Source organism: Gopherus flavomarginatus, chromosome 1 (genome assembly GCF_025201925.1).
Source record: "Gopherus flavomarginatus isolate rGopFla2 chromosome 1, rGopFla2.mat.asm, whole genome shotgun sequence".
NCBI classification, from domain to species: Eukaryota; Metazoa; Chordata; order Testudines; family Testudinidae; genus Gopherus; species Gopherus flavomarginatus.
This window is the reverse complement of record NC_066617.1, coordinates 92,067,234-92,084,317: the sequence shown is the minus strand read 5'-3', so window position 1 is coordinate 92,084,317 and position 17,084 is coordinate 92,067,234. Positions and strand designations below refer to the sequence as shown.

Below are 17,084 nucleotides of genomic sequence, written 5' to 3'. Positions count from 1 at the left end.
CCGGTGATTCTCGTGCCAGGTCAGAAATCTTTTCCATTTTGCTCTATAGTGTCTATAGGTCTCTCAAAGGTAATCCACATACTTTTGGCAAGCAGTGGGGAAGAGATGCTTATCTCACTCTGGCTGGCCATATGCAAATCGAGTATTGCACCATTCACAATGGATGCCCATTTACAGTCTGAGTAAAATGCCAATCAATAGATTACAGGGTCCAGAGGGAAAAACAAGAACAGTAGTGTGAGCTTGTTTTGGGGGAGACAATGAACTTTTGAAACTACAGCTATGGTAGAGATGAACCCCTAGAGATTCCTTCAATCTTGTGGGGACAAACTGCCAGCGGGTTTGATCTTATGAAAAGGGGGTCTCAACGAAACTGTTTGAAAACACTGGGGAAAAAACTTGGAGTAAGCTACCTTGTAGGAGATTGGGGAATGCTTTGAAGGTTAATCTCTAGAAAGCATGTTATGATTTTGTTTTATATGTAATCATTTGTTTCCAATATTCTCACTCTCTCTTGAAACTTTGCTCTTTGATAATGCACTGAGTCTTGTTTTCACTATACTTAACACAAAACATTCAGATGGATCTATAAAATGGTGATCGTGAGTTGAATCTTGTCAGTTAGTTTGTACTATTTCTTTGGGAACAACGCATCTGAGAGTTCTGTGGAGCAGAGGCTGAGCACTCCAGAGGGACATTTGGAAGACTCGGGGTTGCCATGTGCTTATCGCTAACTTGCACAGAGACAGCAAGGCCTGCAGAGTCCTGGAAGGCAGAGGCTGGTGGTTTCCAGGGCCTGATCCACAGCAGGCACAGACAAAACTCCCTCTTATTAAGGACAGATGCTGGTGAGATGCATCACAACCCTGGGTACCCCTGCGAAGCATCACAGCTGTCCCAATCATTGAAGTAAAACTATGTCTCCTCTGGAGCTGTGGCCTTGAACTGCTCTGTTCTCTTTAGACACAAAGAAATCCCAGGATGGGAGTCCCCACTGTTGGAATATGCTCTATACCACTGAGTTGCGTAGATCTCACTTGTGGGGCTCTGGAGAAGTGTCTGCTAAGGCTGTTTGCCAATGTGTTGTGCACCCTGGAAGGTGCACTGTTGAGTGGGTGAACTGTTAGCAAATGCACCAGTTCCAGAGATTGACAGCTTTGATGCAAAGAGGGATGGACTTTGCCTCGCTTGTTTATTAATATAGTAAATTGTTCTTAGGTTGTCAAACATGACTTGAACGCGCAAGATCCAAATGAATGGTAAAAAATTGCTTGCAGGCTTCCTGTACTACATGAAGTTCCAGAAGATTTATGTGCAACTGGGATTCTTAGTGGGTTCAGGTACCATGTGCCACAGGTTCATCCAGATGGGCTCCCCACCTTAGGACGGAGGAATCTGCAATCAGTCATTTTGTGGGTGGAGGAGGGATGAAGGGAACCCCATGTATGCTCTCTCTCCTGTTGGAAGAACAGGGAGACAAGCCAGAATTCTGTGGGGGAGCAAGAGCAGTTTGTCCACACCGTGCTTGCTTGGCATGTGAGCTGTCTGTAACAATGCCCGTAAATATCAAAGGCTAAGTCTCATGAAGGGTGTCATATAGCCACATGAGGCCATGTGACCTGGGAAGATGAGACAGGCTTGAACTGCCAACTGGGGACTCAGATGACACTGAGAGGTGAGATCATTCATAGCTTGGAATCTGGCCTAAGACAGACTTGATTGGGGCGACCGTAGGCTATTATCTGCGGAAACTAAAATGGACGTATCCACATTTACTTAGAACCGTACATGTGTAGGAGTCTGAGCAGGGACAGGGTTATCATCTGTACTTCTTGATGTGAGTTTCTCGTGAGCAACCAGTCATTGAGGTAGGGAAGTACTGATGAGTGCAGATGACAGAGATGAGCAGCCACTGCGACAGCATTTAAATGAACACTCTTCATGCCATCAAGTGACTGAAAGGGAGCACTTATGTATTGGTAGTGGTGTAGGTCTATGGTGAATCTCCTGTGTGCAGAGTGGATGTCACTGTGGAAATAAACATATTTTAAATAAAGAGTGGTGAATTAGTTGTCCTTGTGCATTGAGGGGATGTTAGAGGCCAGGGTGATCATTCTGAACCTCAGGTGTCAGACAAAGACATTCAGCTGTCTGAGGTCTAGTAGCTTCCAGCCTCATTTCTTCTTGAGAATGCAGAAATATTTCCCCCTCTTTGCTGAAGAGGTAGCACTTCTATGGCTCCCAGATAGACTCCAGTATGGGGAGAAGGATCCTGAAGAGTGATACGGAAGAGGGTTGGTGAGGGGAAGGGACAGGAACTATATCACATAACCAGTGGTGATTATCTCCAGAACCATTCTGTCTGATATTATGTGATGCCAAGACTGGAAGAAATGAGCTGGTCAGCTAAGAAATAGGGTGCAGGAGTCCTGAACAGACACAGGTGAACGTGGCCAGGGGGTGTAGTTTCCTGAAATAGAATTGGTCACTACAGACATCTGCCAGGGCCATGACTATTAAAGCTCCTGAGAAGGGATATGTCTGTGCAGCCATCTTCACTGACTTGGTTAAAGTAGTAGAGCTCTATTTACTCATAAAAGTGTTAAAGCAAATTGTTTGACTCGCATTCCTATTTTGATTCTAAGGGAATCCCACTAGGTCTGTGATCACTTTGATCTTTGTGTCCATTTGTATTCATATGGATTGGGCTGCTAAGTGCCTCGGAACAAGTTTATACTGATGGTACCCTTTTATATTCTGCAGGCATTTCAGTGTTATTACTTAGGCGTGAGGCCCTGCTCACTTTTAACAACATCCAGCCAGCATGTTCTGATTTGTATCATACCATCTGACACTTATTCAGTTGCTGGTTCCTAAGAGTTCATTAAATTTAGGTGAGTGCCTTTTGGAAAGTTTAACAGCAGAAAGCTGAACACTTTGCAAAAGACAATTGTTTATTCCAGAGTCCTTTTAGTCAGATCAGTTATTGGCTGATGTTTGTAGTGACCAATTCTATTTCCATTACTTGTCCAGAAATATCACATTACTCTGTATGTAGGATTTAATGTCATTTCATATTTTAATGTACCTTTTAAACCTCTTACCACAGTTATGGAGGGATGGTCTCATGAATAAAGAACAAGACTCAGAGTCAGGAGCAGTTGGATGGACGTGCACTTCCCATCTGGTAATTGTATCCAGTTGTCATTTTATTGTTTGATGGTAAGCTCTGTGGGACATGGACCATCTGTTTGTGATGGTTGTGTACAGTATTCCCTAATCCATGCTGGAGGCCCCTAGGTGCTAATGCACTACAAACAAATCTGGGTTATAGTTCTGCCACAAATGTCCTGTATGTGACTTTAGGCGAGTTACCTAAGGCTTGTCCTCTATGTACCTCAATGGGAGCTGCAGTTGCTCAGCACCTCTGAAAATCAGGCCACTATTCTGGATAAGATTTTCAAATACACCTAATGCTAAACCCCTAAATCCATAAATTGGGCACCTGCCTATTCTTTAAAAGGGCTGTGCAGCCAACTCCTCTAATGGGCTTTTCATCTTCTCACGTCTGTAAAACAGGCACAACTTTGCCTGGCAACCACACAGCGGTAGTGGGAGACTCAATTCATTAATACTTTAAGATGCTTGGACAGAAGGTGCCATAGAAATGTACATCAATCTATCTTCATGGTGTATGTGGCTGCCTATCATGTAATATCTCAGATTCTTCTACATCAAATCAATAGCAATAGCGAAGCCACCAGCGGATTTCCTGGAGCCCCTGCCACTTCTCCCTTTTTGGGGTAAAATCTTTGCTTGGGGTAGGGTTTTTGGTTTTAATTTTGTAGATGTTATTAATTTTCTCTTTTATTTTTGTTGGTTGGGGTTTATAGGGCCAATGAGGGTGTCAATGTTGTGTCCTTCTTGCTTTGGTGAAAAGTCTTTTTTTGAAGAGGAAGACTTTGAAGCACTTCCTGAAGATGATCAGACTCTGGATTTGCCTAATCTCTGGAATTATGATCCATAGCTAGATCCCCTTGACTGAGAAGGCTTTGTCCCCAGCTCTCATGTGCTTTGTCCGGGGTTTTGTGATCTGTATTGTCCCAGAGGAGTGTAACTGTTGTGGCAGTTCATAGATTGAAACTGGGTCTTTAATGTGGCTGGGGCTTGATCCATGAATTGTTTTACAGTTTAGGAACAAGACCTTAAACTGGCCTCGGAAGCTATCTGGGATCCAGTGGAGAGACTTGAGTCTGATGTGTGCATTTTGAATAGGGGCACATGCATGCTAACTGCATGTAATATAGTTTTAAGTTGTTTTCATCCACTTCTGACTATTCCCAACCCAGTATAAATACATCTGGGTTACTGAATAACTAACTAGAATTAATGGCTCAATTTAAATAATTTCTCCCTCACCTAGTCACGGCCATTCATTGTGATGAGATTTTCCATTTTTCTTCCTCTCCTTTCGTTCTTTTTGAAGACGTTCTAGTTCTGCTTCGTACATCATTTCCTGAATCAGGTACTTTTCTCTCCGCATCCGATCCCTCAGATCTTTCGGAAGGTCTGGGATTAAATACGAAATCAGGTGCTTTATGCAAAAGACAAGGTGCTGTGAAAACAAAAAGATTGAAGATGGATGAAAAGTATTAATCTTTTTACTATAGTTTCCAGTTTGATTCATTTATCAAAGGGAGGTAAAATCTCCTAGGTAACAAAAAGATGTTGATCTAGAACTCAAACTTTTATTACAAATTGAAATATTAAGGAGCCAAATCCTGCAGTCCCTCTTCAAGCAGAACTTCAGCCAAAGTCAGCGGAGGCCGATGCCTAAGCAAGCACTAAACCACTGCTTGATTTGGCGCAACAATCCACTGTCGCAAAGTTCAGTATACAAATTAAGGCCTCAATTCTGCTGTGTGATCTGTTAGTTCAGACTCTGGAGTCTGTGCCCTGAAATCAGGCGGACTCTGTCTGGAGGTAGGAGATCAATGCTAGTGGATCACGCTACAGGAAAGGGGACAAAAGGTCTACTCCTTTTTTTACTCTGGAAAAACTCCCAGGGATTTCAGACCCAAGTAATTATTCCTGGAAAACAACGCGGCTTTCGAATGTTCTGTATCTCTAATTTAAAACTGCACTGCAATCGACCTAAAATGTCCTTGTTAAATACTCGGTGCATTTATCAATCATTTTGTCCCTAATGATTTAGGTATATTAGAATAAAGATTGGTGGGGTTGAGGAGAGTTGTTCTGCTCTTCTCTTCTTTTGCATTTTGTTTAATCAAAGATGTTTTTTGGAGTTTCTTCTATGAAGTTTGGTGAACAATCTGTGGAAATAGTCCTCTTCTGTCTCAAGCGGACAAACTGGAGATGAAAAAGAATATTTTTCACTCCAATTTGGGATATTTACTTTGAGCATTACAGAATAGAAGCTGTAGCAACTTTTCTTATGAATTCTCTCATCAGGAGCAGAAAGATGCAATATCTAAATTGGTGTGTTTTGCTACATCTGAGGGATGATGATCCTTTAGCCTTGGCACATCACTTTCCATTTTTGTTTGTCTGCAAGATGAGTAACTTTTCTTTTAAGAGATACTTCCTAGTATCTATCTTCTCTTGTATTTGAGCTAAGTCCAAATGCAAAGTAGCCACACCTTAAACTGGTCTACATTAACTCTAGGTCCAGGGTGACATGTTGTAGTTGAGGTAGTTATTTACACTGATCTCCATCTCCAAACTCAATGACAAAGCTTCCCTTAATTATTTCTCTCTTAGCTAAATCTTTTATGATAATTGTTCTCTCTTTCCAGTAGTATTTACCATAGGCGCCAACTCCATGGGTGATCCAGGGCTGGAGTACTTTGCACTTGTCCTTATCGAATTTCATCCAGACCATTACTTCAGATAATTTCTCCAGATCATTTTGAATTTTAATTTTATCCTCCAAAGCACTCGCAACCCCTTCTAGCTTGATATCATCCGCAAACGTTATAATTTATACTTTCTTTGCCATTATATAAGTCATTGATAAAGATATTGAACAGTAACGGATCCAGAACTGATCCCAGCAGGACCCCATCATAGGCGGCAGGTTTGTATAATTTTTGGTGGTGCTCAAAATGGTGGTGCCCCCCCCCCTGCAAGCCGATATAAAATAAAGCTACAACACGTCAGCACCACAAGATTACAAGGGTCAATTAAAAGTGGAAAGTCAGAAGTAGCACTTGCCTGCTTCAATATACGGTATTATATTTCGTTGCACCTGTTGTGACAAAGTGGGAATGTTCTTAATGTCTATTCTGAATACTGTGTGGGTGCCTCAGTTTCCCCTGCAAGGTGCCAACTGAAGGTGTTGGGGATAAAGAGATCAGGTGGCCTCCTTGTCCAGAAGAGACACAAAGGCTAGAGGAGGGAGTGTCAGTTTGGAGCTGGCTGGGGAAATGGGGAGAGGCCCAGAACTTGTGTCTGGGCTCCCTACCCCCCAAGATGGACCTGACTGAGGGGTCCTGTTTTCTGTACCTACAAACTCTGTTTTAGACTGTGATCCTGTCGTCTAATAAACCTTCTGTTTTACCGGCTGCCTGAGAGTCATGTCTGACTGCAGAGTTGGAGTGCAGAGACCTCTGGTTGCCCCAGGACCTGCCTGGACAGACTTGCTGAGGAAAGCGCACAGTGTGGAAGGGCATGCTGAATGCTCCGAGGTCAGACTCAGGAAGGTGTAAGCTTCTTGCCTTGGAGACAATATGCTCAGAGAGAGGAGGCTCCCCCAGAGTCCTGGCTGGCTTTGTATGGAGTAGTTCCAAAGCATCCCAGCATCCCCTTCCACACCATGCGCTTCCTGGAAGTCCACACAGGCACTGACACTCCCTCCTCTGGCTTTTGTCTCTTTTCCAGGCATTAGGAGGCCACTCGATCTTTGTTCTCCAACACTTTCAGTTGGCACCTTGCAGGAGAGCGGCTGGAGACAGGGTTTCGGCCATTCTCTGTGCAGATGGCATCACACTGGCACTCTAGGGCTCTACAACAATCATGCACCCTTATTCTACCATCTAGATCCTTGAGAAATGAATAAGAGAAACTGAGGCAACCACACAATATTCAGAGAAAACATTAAGAACATTCCCACTTTGTAACACCTGTATACGACTAGTTATATACTTTAAAGTGTGGAAAATAATCAAGTATTGTGCTAAACACAATGGTACTCTAAAGTGACCACCAAATTTAAGTTGCACGTTTTTCCCCTCAAGTGAGGGCTCTAGGATGGGGCCGGGGATAAGGAGTTCACAGTGCAGGAGGGTGCTCAGGGTTGGGGTGCTGGGGGGGAAGGCTTTGCGGTTGGGCAGGGCTGAGGATGAGGAACTTGGAGTGCAGACAGGCTGCCCCAGGGCTAGGGCCAGAGAGGACTCCCCCTCACCAACATTGGCAGCAGCAAGCTCCGGGAGAGGGACCTCTCCTCTTCCCCCCGCAGAACACTTACTCTGCACCACAGTCACTGAACATGCTCCTAGGGCCCCTCTCAGGTCCAGAAAGCTCACTCACCTCCCCTGTGATGGGTACTCTGGGGGGTTGCCATCACAGGTGGCCTCCCGTGCTGCTGCCCCTCACCATAGCTTCACTGTGGATGGGGCTGCCCCTTGCCCAGCGTGGGGCAGAAGTGGGGTCTGCAGGGTGATGGCTATGAGAGGGGGAAGCAGGGTGTCATAGAATTCACCCAAGCCCCAGCTGCTCAGGTCTAGGAAGTCTCCCTCTCCCATCTCCTCTGTGGCGGGTGGGTTAGTGGGTGCTGGGGGAGAGGGCACTGCCTTCACATATGGCTTCCTTCCTCCCCTGCTGCAGCCTGCTGCCCCTCACTGTAGCCTCACTGGGGGATGATGGTAGGGGATGGGGCTGCCCCTTCCCCAGCGTTGGGCAGGAGTGGGGGCTGCGGCGGGTGGGGGGGAAATCATAGGGTCAAACACTCACCGAAGCCCCAGCAGCTGCTCAGGTGAGTGATGTCCATCTTCTGGCCAGAAGTCCCCTTCGCATCTCCTCCAGGTAGGTGTTGGGGGAGGGGAGGGAAGGGCTGCCAAGCACGGCCCCCTCTCCTCTCCTCCTCTCCCTCCCCCCTCCAAAGGTGCTGCAGCAGCAGCTACCTTAGGCTTGATCCACACTACAGCGTTAAATCGATTTAACACTGTACCCGTCCACACTACAAGGCACTTAAAATCGATTTTAAGGGGTCTTAAAATCGATTTCTGTACTCCTGCTCAACGAGAGGAGTAACCCTAAAATCGATATTACTATATCGATTTAGGGTTAGTGTGGACGGAAATCGAAGTTATTGGTCCCATTCTTTTACTGAGCTACCCAGAGTGCACCGCTCCGGAAATCGATGGTAGCCTGGGACCATAGACGCACACCACCGAAGTAATGTGCCCTAGTGTGGACGCGTAAAATCGATTTTATAAAACCTGTTTTATAAAATCGATTTTATTAATTTCGATTTTACTCTGTAGTGTGGACGTGGCCTTAGTCTGCCAACGCTGCTCTTATGCTGTAGCCTTTAGGCAGCAGTAACAGCAGCTGGCAGCAGAAGCAAGGGAGAGACACGCTGTTTTCTTTCAGGCAGGGAAGCTCTGGGGCGGAGGCTGGGAGGGGGGGCCCACTCCAAGCAGGGCCAGGGGAGAAACCCAGCTCCAAATATTGGTGGAGCAGAGACCCTGACTCTGAATATTCCTGGTGCTTGAGCACCTTGAGCCCATGTAACCTGCCGCCTATGGACCCCATTCCATATGCCCTTCCAGCTTGACTGTGAATCACTGATAGCTACTCTCTGGGAATGGTTTTCCAACCAGTTATGCACCCTCTTTATAGTGGCTCCATCTAGATTGTATTTCCCTAGTTTGTTTATGAGGAGGTCATGCGAGACAATATCAAAAATCTTAGTAGGGTGACCAGATGTCCCGATTTTTGGGTCTTTTTCTTATATAGGCTCCTATTACCCACCACCCCCTGTCCCGATTTTTCACACTTGCTGTCTGGTCACCCTAAACCTTACTACAGTAAAGAAATGTCACATCTACTACTTCCCCTCATCCACAAGGCTTGTTACTCTGTCAAAGAAAGTCATTAGGGTGGTGTGACACAATTTGTTCTTGACAAATCCATGCTGACCATTACTTATCAACTTATTATCTTCTAGGTGTTTGCAAATTGATTACTTAGTTAATAATTATATCATCTAGCCCCTTATATGAAAACTGACCTCAAATACAATAATAAAAGCCAACCGTGCTGCTAAGACATGCCAGAATTGCAATGTGTAGCCATAGGGCACCGGGGAATGAGGAGGGTCTCGATAGTCTCTGTACCTGAAAAACAAATGGAATGTTGCATTTCAGTACAGTGATAAACTGCTACTCTTGATAGAGAACATAACAGAACACTATTCTTTGATTATATCCTCCTTGCAACAACAGGGATCTCAAGTCAAAAATGATACAAGTTACTACAAATACTGATTCTTTGCTCACTTCCACCAATGGTAATAATGAATAACTCCACTGAAGTCAATGGGTGAAATCCTGGCCCCACAGAAGTGAATGGGAGTTTTGTCATTGTCTTCAGTGGAGCCAGGATTTCATCCAATGACACCATACCAGGGTAAAACCGGTGTGAGAGGAGAATCAGGTCTACTGTTTTTAACAACTGTCTTTTGAAGAACTAAGCCCTCAATAAAATAACATTCATATGGATTGGACTTTATTGTGAAAGAGGTAATTCCAAAATAATCCAACAGAAACCTAATCTAAAAGCAAGGGGAAATTTGGCATCTGCCTAATCTGTTTCCCACACAGGTTTGAAAACTGGGTATGAACAGTATCTGAATATACCATGTTAAGTAATACACAGAAGTTTCTAGCTCTAAGCTAATTTAGAAACAAAAGCAACCCAACCCCACAGGAGAAAGAAGATATAAACAAAAACATATTTTTTCTCTGACTGATAGGCCTCTCAGATTAGAGAGGCATCTATACACAAATGGAAAAAATGGTGTTTTGGGATTTCAGTCAGTACTGAATTCTTCTTACATTTCAGCATCTTCAGTGCAAATTGTTTTAGCTTCCCAAGTGATTTCCTTCTGCAGCCAAAACACTGGCTCCTGAACATGAAATGTTTTACAAAAGAAGAAGATTAGTGGCTGTTAAAGGACTGTAATAGAAGACCCCGGCTGGGAGCCTTAGCTACAGATGGGTCTTCTATGGAGTAATCTGGTAATTTTTATACTTGTAAAGAACTAAATAAATACAGCAGCCCAGGAAATGGGGAAGATTTTGACAGATTGTTTCATGTCTCACATGGAGGGAAAAATCTGGGCTTTGTAATAGTGAAGGTAAATTATTAACAGATCTGTCTGCATAAACTGTCTTGCTTGAAAATTAAAGGACTCCTGTCCATCACACAAACTACACTGTGGAATACATTCCTGTAATTTCTTTGCAGATAAACAATTAAACTAATTTTCATTCCTATCAATATAGGGCTTTAAAGTGCAATTGAAATTACCAAGAAATATCAGTAGAATTCAGGTTGATTAAATGTCTTGTAAACTGATTAAAAGGAAGTCAGTCATGCTCTCCATTCCCCTGGCAGGGGCATCTATACATTTAAGAAGTAAACATACTCGCCAAAGAACATAGTTTATCTAGTGATTTTGCAGTAGCAGTTTGAATTAACAAACTGAGATTCAAGTGCCAAATCCTGCTTTAGTTGAAGTCAGTTAAGGCCAGTTAGACTCCCTGTAACAAATGCCAGAGGCTGAGAATGAGGATTAAGACTACCTCCTTTTTAGTTGTTTTTGTAGAAGATTTGTTTAATTGTTGGGCTAAATTTATGGAGGGCCCTCTCTCCCTTTCTTCATGCCAGAGAAAATCTTTTATTTGAAAAAAGGGCCTGGTTTACAAGTAAGAATTAGTTTAGTTTTAGATGATGGGGATGACTAGAGACCACAATGCTGTGAGCTCTCTGGCAAAGCAAGGAAGGTTTAAGAATATATATTTGATTTATATGAATATGATTGTTATGATAATTATCCTACAGATGTTAATAGCATGTGTAACCTACACACCTCCTTGGATGCGGTGTTCTATCCCATCTAGCGGCTCCGACACCACTTAGAGAGAGAGTTAAATGAGTTTGCTCTATAGCCTTAGCTAACAGACAGTTGGCTTTTAGCTCACACAGTAGAGGCTCATGCACTAAGCTCCAGAGGTCCCAGATTCAATCCCGCCTGCCAACGACCAGGGTCTGTCGGTGTTACACATTCATATGCATCCCAGGCCAAATCGTGAAGTCTGGATTTAGTGCTTACTCACAGAAATCTCCCACTGAAGTCAACAGGAGATCACACTGACTAACAGCGGCAGAATTTGGACCTCCCTGAAGGAGAGCAACATTGCTTGTTTCCTATGTCTCTCAGATATCAAAAGCAAACATTTTAATCTGTAACCCCGTTGATATTAAATGGTGGATGGTCAGAGACAAATCTTATTAAAAATATTAAGACTATTAAGTTGGAATGAAGCCTTTTTTGGCCAGCAGCTCTGTATCACAGAATAGGATATGTACTGATCTAACCTATTTTTAGGGTTATTTCCTGCCAAATGATGTGTAACAGTTTCAATTGTTTCAGCTCCCTAAATGAAAACATTAACTTCAGAGGAAAACAGCTCAGTATGCTATATAAGTGCAAGTAATATTATTTTTATACTTTTAACAAAATGTCAGGAGTCTTTTCACTGGACACTAAAGTACCCTGGGGCTCTAGAGACCCATCAAAGGATATTTTATTGTTTCATAATAAAAAAGTCATTTGAACTCATGTTCACAAACCAACACCACATTATAAAATAACAGCATTACACAGTTGTTCTGCCCATGTTCCCCCTTGAAACAAAGCATTTTGGGTCATTCTAACAAAATGAAATAAATATTTTGATTTCACAGATGTCAAAAAATTTCATTCTGGTCCAAAAAAAAGTTCCAGCGTGTCATAAACAGATCAGAAAAGTTAATAGCACAGAAGTACTTTATATCTCTTTGACTACGAAGGGTTAACAAGTTCAGTAAGCCTGGCTGTCACCTGACCAGAGGACCAATCAGGAGACAGGATACTTTCAAATCTTGAGGGAGGGAAGTTTCTGTGTGTGCTGTTAGAATTTGGTGGTTGTTCACTCTGGGGGCTCAGAGGGATCAGACGTGCAACCAGGTTTCTCTCCAATCTCTCCAATACAGGCTCTTATAAGTTCAGACTAGTGAGTACTAGGTAGATAAAGCGAGTTAGACTTATGGTTGTTTTCTTTATTTGCAAATGTGTATTTGGCTGGAAGAAGTTCAAATGGGTATTTGGCTGGAAGGAGTTCAAATTTATATTTTGCTGAAAGGATTTTAATCTGTACTTGAATACTTAGGCTGGGAGGGTATTCCCAGTGTCTCTAGCTGAAAGACCCTGTAACATATTCCATCTTAAATTCACAAAGATAATTTTTACTGTTTTTTCTTTCTTTAATTAAAAGCTTTTCTTGTTTAAGAACCTGATTGTTTTTTTTATTCTGGTGAGACCCCAGGGGACTGGGTCTGGATTCACCAGGGAATTGGTGTGGAGAAAGGAGGGAAGAGGGAGAGAGAGGCTGATTTCTCTCTGTGCCAGGATTACTGTCTCTCTCAGGGAGAATCTGGGAGGGGAAGAGAGAAAGAGGGGGGAAGGTAAATTTTCCTCCCTGTTTCAGGATTCAAGGAGTTTGAATCACACATTGATCTTCCAGGGTAACCCAGGGAGGGGAAGCCTGGGAGAAGCAACAGTGAGGGAAAGGGTTTACTTTCCTTGTGTTAAGATCCAGAGGGTCTGGGTCTTGGGGGTCCCCGGGCAAGGTTTTGGGGGGGACCAGAGTGTACCAGGCACTGGAATTCCTGGTTGGTGGCAGCGCTACAGAATCTAAGCTGTAATTAAGCTTAGGGGAATTCATGCTGGTACCCCATCTTTTGGACGCTAAGGTTCAGAGTGGGGAATTATACCATGACACAGCGTTACCAAAATGAAACTTTTTTGAGTTTCTGTTCTGTGAAAAAATTTGAAGTTTTGACTTTTCATCCAAATTTGGGATGAAAACAAAATGTTGGAATTTCCTGCAGATGGGAAGCCCCTTCAATAATAATACTTAGGGCTTATATGGCACTTTTCATGTTCAAGGAGCTTGAAAACATTAACAAATTAATTTTTATATGACCTTTGTGGGGTAAGTAAATGCTATCCCCACTTAGAGATGGAGAAACCAAAGCAGGGAAGTTAGGAGACTTATTCAAGGACAGAGAGTCTTGTCTTTGTAAAGCAAGAAAGGCATTCTAGGCACAGTGCACATGGATGCATGCACCAGGTCTTTATCAGTCTCTGCAACACTTTTTGATGGAACAATGTGTGTCCATCCACACAGAGCAGCTCTTAACATCATTGTTACACTGGTGTTTTCTGGGTCTTATGAAGCCCTATTGCATAGTGTCAAACACTGCTGCTGGGAGCAGAAGACAGTGGGAAATTTCCATATATGATGCACTCAGCTGTGGGATGGACTTAGGACTGGCTGAACCAGTGCGATGGAGAGAAACCATTGGAGTTTCTACTAGTTCAGCTTGACTTGAGCTAGACACTATCTGAGGTGTTGTAACCAACCATTAAAACCAGCTTCTACCTGAGGCGCGGGACAATTACAGTATGTGGACATACAGTGTTGTGCAAGTGTTTCTTGCAATAGTTTTTCACTTAGGGAGAAATTCACTCCTGTGCACAGAGCCTATATAAGTCCTAGGCATCACCTAAGTCATCAAAACAGGGCTTAAGTGGGACTTACATAGTGTATAGACCTATGCAGGCTCTCTGCAGAAAGCTGAATTGTACTCACATGTAGAGTGAGCAAGAAAGTCAGTGTCAGAACCAGGATTAAAACCCAAGATCAGACCAAGTTTCCTCCACAATCTGTCTGTGGAAATTGAAAGATAAGCAAATATTATGCTTGTGGGCAGTTCTTTTAGTTCTTTTTTTTTAGAAATAAATTTTATATGCAAATTTCAAGGGTCCTTTAAGATCCTGGCTAGTTGCCAAGGCAGCCTTCCTTACTCTGAAGATTGGGCATCCCCCCACTCACAGGCACAGGATAAGTGGTGTCCTGTATTTTTTATTCTTTTTATATGTACAAAATGCATTTTTTCATTTCATTTTTTAGACTTTGAAAACAAGTAAAGAGAGAGACTCTAGCATGATGCTTCCACGTGGTGATTTTTTAAAAAGAAAAGGATATTTTGGTGAGATTCTTACCTGCAATATTTTAACGGTGAGCCAGAGAATTCACTTCCATTAGATGTTGGTTCCGAACGGTTTTCAAAGTCAGACACCAGAAATACAGATAGACTGGCATTAACATAGCCTACCATACACCTGAAGACAAGAAACCCTGAAGTCAGAACACTCAGCCCATTCTAACACAAATCTCACCTAGGAGGACATTTCTCTCCCTGGTTTCCTAAATCTACACCTAAACAGTGATACCTATTAATATTTGAAAAGCATGTTGTGCTAATTTCTCTGTCCCTCAACCCAAATCTGCTGTTTCATACATTACTTTTCAAAAATTTGTTAAAGCAAATTCACACCAAAATCCCCTTTTTGCATGCTTAAAAATGCAGATTAGCTGACCCAGAAGACAGAGGTAAATCTCAGAGAGCCTCATTTAGTGTAATTTACACCTTCTCCTTCCCTCCCCAATCTGTGTATATGCTGCACAATTTAGTTTCACCTTGTATTTAAGTTAGATTTCTTTCAAGTACTTAGATTTGCCCCCTCCCACACTTGCACTCATACATCACATTTGAATGTGCAATAACGTGTTTAATTGTGGTCACTCTATCTAAAAAGTTATGTATGTAACAGAAATAGAAAAGGGTTAAGAGATAGGGAACAAAAATGATTAGAGGCATTGAAAGGCTTCTGTGTTAGGGGAGATTACAAAGATGGGGACTGTTTAGCTAGAAGAGCAATGAGAGGTGACACAACAGAGATACACAAAATAATGAATGGCACAGAGGAGATAAATTGAGTCCTCCTATTTACACTCACTCATAATACAAGAACATGGGGACAGTCAATGCCGTTGAAAGGCAATAGATTTAAAACTGATAAAGGAAATCTCATTTACAATTAACCCATGGAACTCATTGCCACAAGATATCATTGAGGCCAAGAGTAGGATTCAAAGAAGGATTAGACATTTGTTGAATACTGAAACACTAAGTTATATTAGCAATGATAACTGTAATAAGGAATATAAAACCTATGTTTCCTGGCATAAGCTAATCTCTAGTTGATAGAGGTTAGAAAGAAACATCTCCTTGTGGGCAGATTATTTCATAACCCATCATGGGGTTTCATGCACCTTCCTTTAAAGCTAGTCCTGGCCACTGTCAGATACAAGATACCACACTAAAATGGGCCACTAGTCTAAGCCAGTGTGGCAATTCCTATGTTCCTTCATGGCTCAGAGACACTAGCTCCTAACTGTTGGTCAATAGTAATAAGGTCTGGCAGAGGAGCTCTGGGAGATGTCACCTGGTTGGTTCAAATTCACTGCTAATATCATTAAGAATGAAGCTGGTTGAGGATGAGGCATGTGCATACAAGTCAAGCCAAATTATTCAGTGTGGTGCACAGTGGTGCTGAAGAGGCTTTAATTCTGCCATTGGCTGAGAAAGACAATCACAGCTGTCAACAGAATTCTCAGCCATGTCTGCATAACTGCTGCCTCCCCACTCCCCAATTCAATGTGAGGCTAAAGGAGTGTTACAATGTTACCATTCCCAGGGCCGTCCTTAGGATTTATGGTGCCCTAGGCGGGATTATTAAACTGGTGCCCCTGTGCCTGTCTTGCTCTTAGCAACACAAACATAAGCTTACAGTATTGGAAAACTTGCCACAGGCATGTTACTAAAACCAGTTTAACTTAATTAAGCACACTGTAATACTGATGAACTAACACTAAAAAGTCGCACTATAGAAAAAATTCTGATTTGACAGAATGATGCAAATAATATATTTTTTTAAATTTGTCAACATTTTATTGGAAATTTATATGAAGAGGTATTGAAACAAGGATTAGTTTTTAATTAAAAGCAGTCTTTCTGGCTTTTTTGGCTGCAAAATCAGTAATAATGTCATCATATGACAAAGACAAAGTGATGTCTTGTTCGATTGTAAGAACAGCAAGACCAGTCAAGGTTCCTGACTCATTGTAGAGTGCAGATAGTTTTTAATGAGTTTTAGTTTTGAGAAACTCTATTCTCCTGATGCTACTGTTACAGGAATTGTCAGTAGAATATGAGTGGCAAGTTTGCTGGTATGAATAAACTGTACAATGTCCATCACTGATTTTGCATGTGGCAACAACTCAGTTCTTCGTACAATTCAAGTCCATTTAAATCAAAATGATCACCATGCTTCAGGAGGCTCTCTAGGTCAGGGATCCACAATGTGGTGCCCGCGGGTGCCATGGCGCCCACAGGGGCTTCTCAGTGCACCCACATATTGGCTGGAGGACGAGCATCTGCAGAAATGTCGCCGAAATTCGGTGGCATTTTGGCGCCAATGCCTCTGGATGACACTGCTTGCCATTGAATTTAGGCAGCATTTCGGCAGACGCTCGTCCACTACCACGGCCCCTTCGTCTGGCGCACGCCAGACGAAAAAGGTTGGTGACCACTGCTCTAGGTTCTTGCACTTTGTCATTAGTTGCTCTTGTTTTCCTATTTCGTTGAATTTAGTCCCACTCAGCCCGTTGCCAGCTGAGTGAATAGAACCCCAGGCCGACAGTGGGTTGAGTGGCTCAGCTAGGGTCTCAGCCACCGGCCTGCTCAGCCTGCTGCCAGCCTGGGGTTCCTTGGGGGTCTCCAGGCCAGCAGCGGGTGCTGAGTGGGGCTGGCAGCTGGGACCCTGAGTGGCAATGGGGCAGCAGCCGGAATCCCAGAGCAGTGGTGCGCTGAGCCATTCAGCCCAC

General features: G+C 43.0%; 1 protein-coding gene and 1 long non-coding RNA gene across 4 annotated transcripts in view; one reads left to right on the top strand and one right to left on the bottom strand.

Annotated features, from left to right (window-relative positions):
- ANO4 (anoctamin 4) overlaps window positions 1-17,084 on the bottom strand; it is a 322,929-nt gene that overhangs the window by 4,795 nt on the left and 301,050 nt on the right. For all 3 annotated transcript variants that reach the window (XM_050934624.1, XM_050934633.1, XM_050934643.1), the window contains 3 exons: window positions 14,357-14,476; window positions 9,254-9,359; window positions 4,420-4,615 (listed from right to left, as the gene is read on the bottom strand). In XM_050934624.1, the coding sequence (XP_050790581.1) occupies window positions 4,424-4,615; window positions 9,254-9,359; window positions 14,357-14,476 (418 nt within the window). In that variant the 3' untranslated portion in view covers window positions 4,420-4,423. The remainder of the gene's footprint in view (window positions 1-4,419; window positions 4,616-9,253; window positions 9,360-14,356; window positions 14,477-17,084) is intronic.
- LOC127042744 (uncharacterized) overlaps window positions 1-17,084 on the top strand; it is a 439,524-nt gene that overhangs the window by 160,705 nt on the left and 261,735 nt on the right. The window lies entirely within an intron of this gene.